Raw genomic sequence first — 10,000 nt, forward strand, 5'->3', positions numbered from 1 at the left:
TTGTTTTTGTTGTCAATATGTTGAGCACTATTCACACCAAATTTGCATTAAATTGCGATAATATAGATCTAGTGTTTTTAGGTTGTAGGATATGAAATTAAAATAATAAAAATGAATCAACATAATATTGTCATTAGAGAAGGTATATTATAGTCATTATTCTTTTGCATGGCGTAGGGAAATTATTCTAAATTATGTTATTGATACCAAACTCAATTTCATACCATATTGCTTTTGATTTTTAATGTAAAATTCTAACCATTTCAAAACAGACCTCCTGCTTTTTTTTTAAACACCAATATGAGGCATTATGTAATTTTGTGTTATGATCTAGCGTCGAGTGAAGAGAGCATAAATGAGTTTTTAGAAAAGGCTCTTTACTCGAATGTTCTCATCGTACTTAAATGTAAAATGAGTAACATTACATCGTTCACAGCGTTGTTTCTGTAGGGCGGGGGGAGGGGGTATAATATTATCGCCTAACTGGCATCATATCTCGTCACTCATGTTAAGTGTTGCTGTTGGCTCGGGACCTCTTGATATAATTTAGTAAGAACTAATCACTAACCGGCTGTCTTAAAATAACAAAGATCTGAGTGACGTCAATTTCGCTTCTTTTACCAAAGTTATTTTTAGATAATGTACGACAGGATATAAGTTAAATTCAACATTTACTTATAGATAGAATGCGCTTGGCCAAGGAGTTCACAACATTGCCATCCGGAAGTATAACGGACCAACACACACACTCTGTGTAACCATGAACTTTTATAGTCTGGTTAATACAGTTTAGTGAGAACAACTCACAAACCGGATGGCAAAAACAATAACAAAGGCCTGAGTGACGTCATCTGCATACTATCTATAGGAGTCGGAATAGGTTAAAGTCCACCGTGATGATTGTAAAAGATAAGCATGGTTGTGATATGTAATACTATCATGATCAGATGAGGATTTTCATGACAGGTGAGATTGGTGATGTTGATGATGATGATGGTGATGATGATGCTGAAGATGATGATGATGATGATGATGATGATGATGATGATGATGACGATGTTGATGATGTGATGGTGATGATGGTGGTGGTGGTGGTGGTGGTTATGATGATGATGATGATGGTGATGATGATGATGATGGTGATGATGATGATGATGATGATGATGATAATGATGATGATGATGATGATGATGATGACGTTATTTAAGTATAAACACGAGGAAGCGTGTGTGTATGTGTATGTGTGTGTGTGTGTGTGTGTGTTGACAATGTTTATGTTATTATTATTAATAGTAAATGTTCTTTTGCCGTTTTAAAAAAATCCAAGGACTCAACTATGCGCCGAGCGAGGCTCGAACCCAGAACCTTCCGATCCGAAAGCGAGTGTCATACCAAAGACCATACTCTTGTGCCGTGTGATGTAAAAGCAGCAGTTAACATCCACGTATCATTCAATGAGATGACCTGAGGTTATTTTCACTTCATTTTCACCATCCGCACTCGTAATCTGATTGTCTCTCAATATTATTATTCTATATAAACCTATATAAATATTGTTTAGCTAACGTCAATGTTTCCATCGATCTGAGAGACTCGAATCGTGACAGTTGAAATGGCTACAATTACCTGGCACAACATATCGTTTCCGTCAGTTATTGATCAATATAGACATTTATGACTATGACATATTTATTTGTCCCTTATTATTGTCTGCATTCTCAAATTTTCTTTCTTTCTTTCCATCCTCCTTCTTCTTCTTCTTCTTCTTCTTCTTCTTCTTCTTATTATTATTATTATTATTATTATTATTATTATTATTATTATTATTATTTTCCTTTTTCTTCCTCTTCTTCTTCTTTTCTTCTTTTCCTTCTTCTTCTTCTTCTTCTTCTTCTTCTTCTTCTTCTTCTTCTTCTTCTTCTTCTGCTTCTTCTCTTCCTCCTCCGTCTCTTCGTCTTTCTTCTTCCCTTTCTGCTTCTCCTCCTCTTCCACCACCTCCTCCTCCTCCTCAGTCTCCTCCTCGTAGAATACGTTCATTTACTTCATCTTTATCGCCTCGTTCTTCTCCCTGTTCCCCTCTTTTCGTTCTGTTTTTTCTCCCCGTTTTAAAGGTTTGTTTGACTTAGCCTGAATGAGAAATGTCCATGCATATTATTAAAAATTCGAATAGGGTTCAACAGCCGTGATGTCACTTCCCTCGTAATGACACATAGTAACCTAGTAACTGGTTCTAAACTATCGGAACAATGGCTGACGCCCTTATGACATACTTCTCCGACAAGCATAAAAGTGTATCCAGAGGAGAAGAACATTATAAATCTGATCATGTTTTGACTTTTATACATTCTGATCATATGACATGTGAAAAGCCAGCACGAAGAATAAAAAGTACAGATTTTCTTTGTTTAGAACCAAACTGCGCGTTGCTGGGTGGACGTGACATCAGACTATTGAATCCTATTCAGGATAGTCAAAGTCTAAATGGCAATTTTAATTGTTAAAACATAAATCAAAAACTCTTCCAGTTCTCACTCCTAGGTCCACCCTCCTCCTTACCTACCTTCTCCTTATCATATCCGTTTCCTACTCTATCTCTCCATCTTCTTGAAAACTACATTCATTGTCATCTGCAGGTTTCATGTTAACGATTATTGGGTACAATACAGAAATACCACTTAATAGCTGGTATAAAATCTTCAATATTGATTCTGAAATGTAAACCTTGGGAAGTTATTATCTTCAATCATCAGATACTGTCGACCATTAATCCGTGCGGAAAATAATTAATTCCACGATGGTTAAAACCTGAATTTTAATACAGCGCATTTTCCACTAAATTATTATGGTTTAAAACGCTTTACAACGCATTTCATGTAGGTTGCGACATGACGCCTGTTCGGCGATATTACATTTTATTTTATCGATAAAATCAGCGCTGTTACCGGCTAGGTTCTCATTATATCCATGAGTATGGTGAAAGAATGTGAGCAAAGAGCCTTTTCAAAGAACTAAAACTTTGCGCCAACAGAGTGGGACTCGATCAAGGAATCTACAGGCTCGAAGTCGAGTGTCACACTACTAGACCACAATGCTGAAAGAAATGGATGCTCTACTCTTTTTTTTAAAAGGCTCTTATATATAGCAATATCCACTAAACGTGCTCAAAGCCCAATTCAAGGGGTCCCTAGCCAACAGTAACACTTAACGTGAAGGACGAGACACGACGTCTGTTAGGTGACAGTATTTTTTTTCGGACAGAGACAATACTGTAAACGACCAGGTACATATTTTACACCTGAGTACGATGAATGAATGTGAGTAAAATGCCTTTTCCAAGGACTCAATTATACGCCGCTCAGAGCGCACGGTACTCGAATCCAGGACCTTCCGATCAGAAGGGGAGTGACACACCTCTAGACCACATAGCCGCACAATAATAGGCCTGTATGTCTACATCTTTGCTCTCTTTCTATAATAATAAAGAGTGTTTGCATCTTTTTTTTCTCTCACCAGAATCTGAATACTAAGTTCAATCCACAAGCAAAACAGTTGCTGGCAAATGGAAAAGCTTACCATAAAGCATTACTGGGTATGTACTTTTTTTTTTTTAGGCTTCTCAGTCTTTTGTTACAAAATCAGATTTTCTTCTCAAGCGTTTGTTAACTCACTCAACCCTAACACCGACTATATCCGTAGTTTACCCAGGTTACTTTTACCCCATGCCTATTTATTACATTTTCTGAGACAAATTTTAGGCGTCGTATCAAAGCTAATGTTTTTAGGTTTTCGCATGTTAATGGTAGTTGAATAAAACTCTATGTATGCTCATTTTTAATATATTTTTTTCCAATTTTGAAAAGTAGAAAAAATCTCTAGGATTGAATGAGTTAAGGGCGTTTCCTTGTTTTTAGAAGCATTCATCGTAAACTTTCAGAAATTGATAATCTACCTCATGTCATCTGGCCAAAAATGTTTCATTATGTTATTTAATACGTTTTAGACAAATTTGTGAGTCCAATGGCCTTGAAAAAGATGGATTAATGTCATCAATTGAAAGCTATTTTATCCAATTTTATGTCTTTTAAAATTCATTGTCTGAAGCTATTCATGTATATAATCGTATGAATTGTGAACACAAACGTTGTCAGTTTCAAATAATGTGGTTTTAATTATCAAAGAGTGCAATAAGTGAGGACTATGACCATTAACCTGAGATGTAAAGGTGGTCTCAAAACTCGGACCTTTATGTTATGTTATTACGTGATGTGAATGAATATTTGGCTATGGCACTGGAGGAAGATTTAAGAGCGCGAAGACAAAGGGGCGCCCAGTAGATGACTTGGTCTGCATGAAATAAAGACGCTGTTTTACTTCGTGAAGTCCCAGGTTTGAGTGTTTTTGACAAGATAAGAGTCATTTAAATCGATAGATGTTTGAAGGACGAATCTTCTTGCCAAAATTGTAAATACGTGTTTTTTCCGGAGTACGGCAGTTAACTGGTTAAACAGCTCCCCAAACTCCATGACAATGCTTTTATATGAACGGTTTTGGTGACGATGTCATGTCGAAATAAAACTTGAGCTTTTATATAGAGCAATATCCACAAAACGTGCTCAAAGCGCCTCACAAAGGGTCCGTGTCACCAACAGCAAAACGTACCGTGTTGAACGATAAATACAATTTTTTTCCGACAGAGACAAGGCTGTTAACGGCCAGGTACTCATTTTACACCCGAGTGCAATGAGAGAATGTGAGTAAATAGCCTTTTCCAATGACTCAATTATGCGCAGAACGAAGGTCGAACCGAGGACCTTCCGATCCGAAAGCGAGTGTCATACCTCATGATCACATAGAAATTGCAGTTACACAGTACGTCCATGTCAAGATTATCGAATAAAGATACTACATCCTGGTGAATCAACTAGATCATTTATGGCGTGCACATTGATTTACTAATGACGATCAAATAATTGAAAAATCAATAAAGTTTGAGTCGCAGTTTTAATATGAGGGGAAACTTGCTATTTTTATCATTTTATATTTTAGATAGAATTTCATATTTCATGTTTTTTTCTTATTATGGCAAATTCAAAATCAAATTTAAATGCGTCTCGGATCAATGGTTATTACGATATGGTAGTTTATGTTTAAAATATTCTCAATGATCAGAAATGTTTAATAGAAATGAAACCATTTACTAATTTATCAGTGTATATGATGACAGTATGGTGTGATATTATAGCACTGGACCGACAGATCTGATAACAGTATTTTGATTGCTGCAGTAAGATTGTTTTGTATGTCTTTCTCATCTACTTGTTCCTTTCCCACGTTGTTAATTTTGTTATATTCCACTCTATTGTGTTTTTTAACACAATCGATGATAGTTTTGTGTTTGTTTTGATTTTTAGATTTAATTTGAGTTATGTCTAACTCGTAGCCAACTGCTTGTCAGTATCAGAGAAAGTTATACTCATACAAAAATCAAGTCGGGGAGAAAAGGCGTTATGGGGGTCGTGGATAGCTCATACAGTAGAGTCGCGATCTTCCCCGGCCAGGCGGAGTTGTCGTACCGGTAAGGTCGCGGTTCGAAACCCCATCGCCGCCCATCTCTATTGTCTTCTGGCACTTTCCTACTCATTTCATTTCTTGTTGTTATCATACAAAAATCAAAACTTAAGTTCGGGTCTTCCTCTGGCCGTAAATTTCAAGGCAAACGGGAAGACAACTTTTGAAATGATGGCTGAAATGACTCACTGTTTATCTGTTTTTCATAATATAATTCATAAAAGTAGATCCGACAGCTCCTTTGATTACTTGTCCCAAGGAAAGCGATCGGTTTCTGGTTCCTGCAGTGAGTCGATTTTTTTGTTCTAACTCCTCTATGTGCACCCAGCAATGGTTGTGTTGCTGGGTCTGTCGGATATAGCGGAAAGTACTTTACGATAGACGAACGAATGAATAATCCAACGTATAGCAAGTAATTTTTCAGTCTGTTTAATTTTACAGATACGGGATGAATCGCTGTATCCTAACGCTCATAGCTTTAAAGGATTAAAGAACTTGTCATTCCGGATAAATACTATAGTAAAATGTTGGTTTTCAGCATTCACGTACGTAAAATGTATCTTTCTCAGCAACTTCAACAGCATCCAGATCATATATAGAGTCTCTAGGACGCCTTGGACATGAGTGCCGTAGTAACAGTAAAGGAGGCACTGAGGACATTGGTAAGTACAATAATGGCGTTCACTGACATAAGACATTTTTATTTTGACAAGAAAACTGTAACTCACCTAATCCTACCAACGACTGTCTTGGTTTTTGACTGAGGCTATTTTTACCACATCATGATTTACATTTCTCTGAGACAAACTGTATTTATATAAACAATGCTACTGCTTTTTAATTCTTACATGGTTTTTAATTAAATTCAAAGGTATATTTTAAGCAATTGCTAATAGTAACCATGCATTTACATATAATTTCAAATCAACACTGGTAAAAGGAAACTACCAAAATAATTAAATCGATAAATAAGTAAATAACTATGAATATAATCAATAAATAGAAAAAATGAATAGATGAATAAGTGAATAAAGAAATAAATAAGCATAACGACTATAATAATATATAAACACATGCAAATTATTTTTCAGGAAACGGAATTGAAAAATAAGTCATCGAGTATAGACAATGACAGAAAAACAATTCTTGGAGAAAAAAAAATAATAGATAAAAAAATAATAAAAAATAAATAAAAATAAAAATCCATGTTAAAAAAAATAACATATGTATATATATATATATATATATATATATATATATATATATATATATATATATATATATATATATATATATATATCGGAGTGTTATTCGACACCCGAGTTTCGGGTGTATTTTGTCACCAGATAATTCGACACCCGAATCGCGCATGCGCAGTACGTATGAACGTACAAAACCGGGGAAATCAAATCCTTCCGCCTTCCTTCCTTGTCCGTTGCACGCCAGTCCTCTTTTAAAATATGGATAGACGGTCGAATTCAATATTTGAGGGAGCAAAATTCGCTTCAAGCGATGAGTTCCTTGAAAGGATCAAGACATTGGAAGACGAAAGTCATTGTTCGTTTGTTTTTAAAAATTCAACGAAAGCAGAAACGGACAATAAGACGCGAAAGCGCACACAAATAAGTCAACGGTCTCTAACATTGAAAATTAAGTCATCATGATATTTGCAATTGAATAAAACTATATTCATGCCAATTTTTTTTTAGATTGAGTAACTGTATTGTTTTGTTTGTTTGTTTGTTTGTTTGTTTGTTTGTTTTTGTTTTTGTTGGGGGTTTTTTTGAGGGGGTTGTTGTTTGTTTTTGTTTTTTAATTTTGAAAAGCACCAAAAATCTCTTTGGAAAATGTACAGCACGGAAATAGAGGGCTAGGCTTCATTGAGTTAATTCAAATAGCAATTGATTAAAATTGCTCTCTATTTAACAAAAATTATCTATATTCTTCAATTTGTCCTCCTCTTTTTCCTTGTCCTCGTCCTCAAACTAACTTTTCCCCTTTCTATTGTACCTCATCAACTTCGCACCTTTCTCTCTGTTTCTATGCGATCCAAAACTCTTTCTTTATCACTCTATCTTTTGAGTTATCTCTTACCTTTGCCTTTCTGACCTTTTACTTTTGTTTACTGTCGTTGAAGTTATTCAATAATGATGTCTTTGATCTACGATATGAATTTCAACAAACAAACAAAAATGATTTATTCTCTCATTAAAATGAGAATTTAACTAACCTTTGAATCGATCTCTTTATTTTTAATAGTCAGCCGCTTTGGCGTTAGCCGCAGTACAAATTAAGGCTAAAGAAGAATATACGATATTGTGGCTCATTCAATGTATTTGTGCAAAGTATATCACTTGATCATCTTGTTCCATACACTTTATTTTGTGATTAATTCAGGAAAATATTTTCTAAATTGAATTCGACCTTCAGGCTTCACTGGCGTTCAATACCGTTGTTAAAATTAGTAGTAAATATACACCATCCCAGTCTATTCAAAACAGCTGAGTTTGGAATTCCTCCTTTTTTCCAGATAATCACTAAAATTGCTTTGCTTCATGTTTTCTTGACGTCAATATAAAATTCGATCAAATCATTGATCAATGTCACGATGTGCTTGTAGCCAACCTTTAGGAGAACATACTAGATATATCGTCATACTCGCAGCAAAATACATTTTTTTAAATTTTGGCCAGAAAACTCGTCCTTCAAATATCGATCGACTAAAATGACCGTCAACTTGCCAAAAGCTCTAAAATCTAGGATTTCGTCGAAGTCTTAAGTTTGAGATTCTTTGCTAATATGAGAGTTATTTTAATCAGTCGATATTTGAAGGACTAGTTTTCTAGCCAAATTTCTTTGGATTTTAGCAATATCAAAACACCTTTCATTTTGGCCATAAAAGTGTAATTTCATATATCAATAGCTGGAGATGACTCTCCAACTTGTCACAAAGTCTTGAACCTGAGAATTCTTTGAGTTCTCAAGTTTATAACATTTTTTATAAAAGAAAGGGGTGGGGGGTTTAAGCTATATTTCATTTTTTAGATTTATGGCCAAAAAGTAAAGAAATTTTTATGTTACGGAAATATAACTATTAGATAGACAGTAAAAATAGCCAGAAATCACATTATTTACTTTGACTAATTGCTGGGTGTGTTTGCTTCGACAGAATGTGACAAGATGATAATGAAAAGCGAAATCAATTCATGTACAATTAGTTTAATGTCATTTTAAAAGATAAATATAGTCTAGATATTTTTGTACATTTAATTTTTACGCTTTCACCTTGATCAAATTGCTCCAGATTTTTTCATTATGGAATTAATTGTCAATTCCATTCAGTACACGTGGCATATTTGACGCCCTATATGTTGAGTGATTCAAGACGAGACATCATACGAGGCCATCGACATTATCAAAAATAACCTCAATATATCATAAATGAAATATTTTCATGTAAATTTGGAATTCGAATTACCTGCAGTTTTGAGGGTTAGATATAAGTTCTTTTTCTGATTTGAAGGCCCTTCGTTCGAATCCTTGTCTGGGGGGGGGGGGGCAAAGTTGATTCCTTGGAAAAGACCTTTTTATTCAACTTATTCTCTCATCGTATCCAGGTGTAAAATAGGTAAATGCTCGGTAAAACCATTGTGTTTGTACATATATAAATATCGTAGCATCTTACAAGAGACGGCATTGTTAAGGACCACACGTGAAGCGCTTTGAGCACATTTATTGGATGCTGCGCTAATTGTTTTAAAAAGCTTCATATTATATAAGCGATTCACAATCGCAATTATTTATATTATATGTAAATGTATCCATGGACAAAACAAATTAAAATGATATCAGAACTTTCACTATACTAAAATGAGTTGAGTTTTAAATCCCTGTATTGAGATAATCATTCAACTTTGAAACCTCGGTTTCAATGACGTCAATACAAACATGGCGTCAAACAGCTCATGGATCAATATCACCACAACGCTAGCCTATGCCGAATGGAATACTATAACACTAACTAGACACGGACAGGTTAATGAGTCGCATCTTATTAATCTTCACATTTTATTGAATCACCCTGTATTTGTCAATGGAGGTCCCAGTAGCACAGTTAGTAGAGCACGCGTTTCACACACAAAGGGACCGGGATCGATCCCTGGTAAAGTTAAGATTTTTTTCCAACCGAACCCCCTCCCCCCCCCCTCCCCCTTCCTGTCCACCTACTGTGATTGGGTAGCTGGGTCTCTAAGATCTGATGGAAGTACTTTGCCCTAGACAAGCGTCCTATTAAAAGGGTAACGGGTAATCCCTAGCAAGCCCATTTCACGCTATAAAAAGTCCGGATCTGAAGGACTACTGTACGTTTTATCAATAGCCAAGAGAATATTCCACTTTTTTCATAAATAAATAGTTGAGAATGAAATTGAAA

At 35.2% G+C, this 10,000-nt stretch overlaps 2 protein-coding genes across 5 annotated transcripts in view; one reads left to right on the forward strand and one right to left on the reverse strand.

The window, feature by feature from the left end:
• The window catches only part of LOC144973219 (uncharacterized), a 498,849-nt gene that overhangs the window by 371,019 nt on the left and 117,830 nt on the right, over window positions 1-10,000 (reverse strand). The window lies entirely within an intron of this gene.
• The window catches only part of LOC144973208 (BAR/IMD domain-containing adapter protein 2-like), a 40,994-nt gene that overhangs the window by 3,453 nt on the left and 27,541 nt on the right, over window positions 1-10,000 (forward strand). For all 4 annotated transcript variants that reach the window (XM_078915368.1, XM_078915369.1, XM_078915371.1 and 1 more), the window contains exons 2-3: window positions 3,514-3,589; window positions 6,138-6,230. In XM_078915368.1, the coding sequence (XP_078771494.1) occupies window positions 3,514-3,589; window positions 6,138-6,230 (169 nt within the window). The remainder of the gene's footprint in view (window positions 1-3,513; window positions 3,590-6,137; window positions 6,231-10,000) is intronic.

This window comes from Berghia stephanieae, chromosome 5, assembly GCF_034508935.2.
Source record: "Berghia stephanieae isolate SIO BIC M18660-M18661 chromosome 5, UCSD_Bste_1.3, whole genome shotgun sequence".
In the NCBI taxonomy this organism is placed as follows: Eukaryota; Metazoa; Mollusca; class Gastropoda; order Nudibranchia; family Aeolidiidae; genus Berghia; species Berghia stephanieae.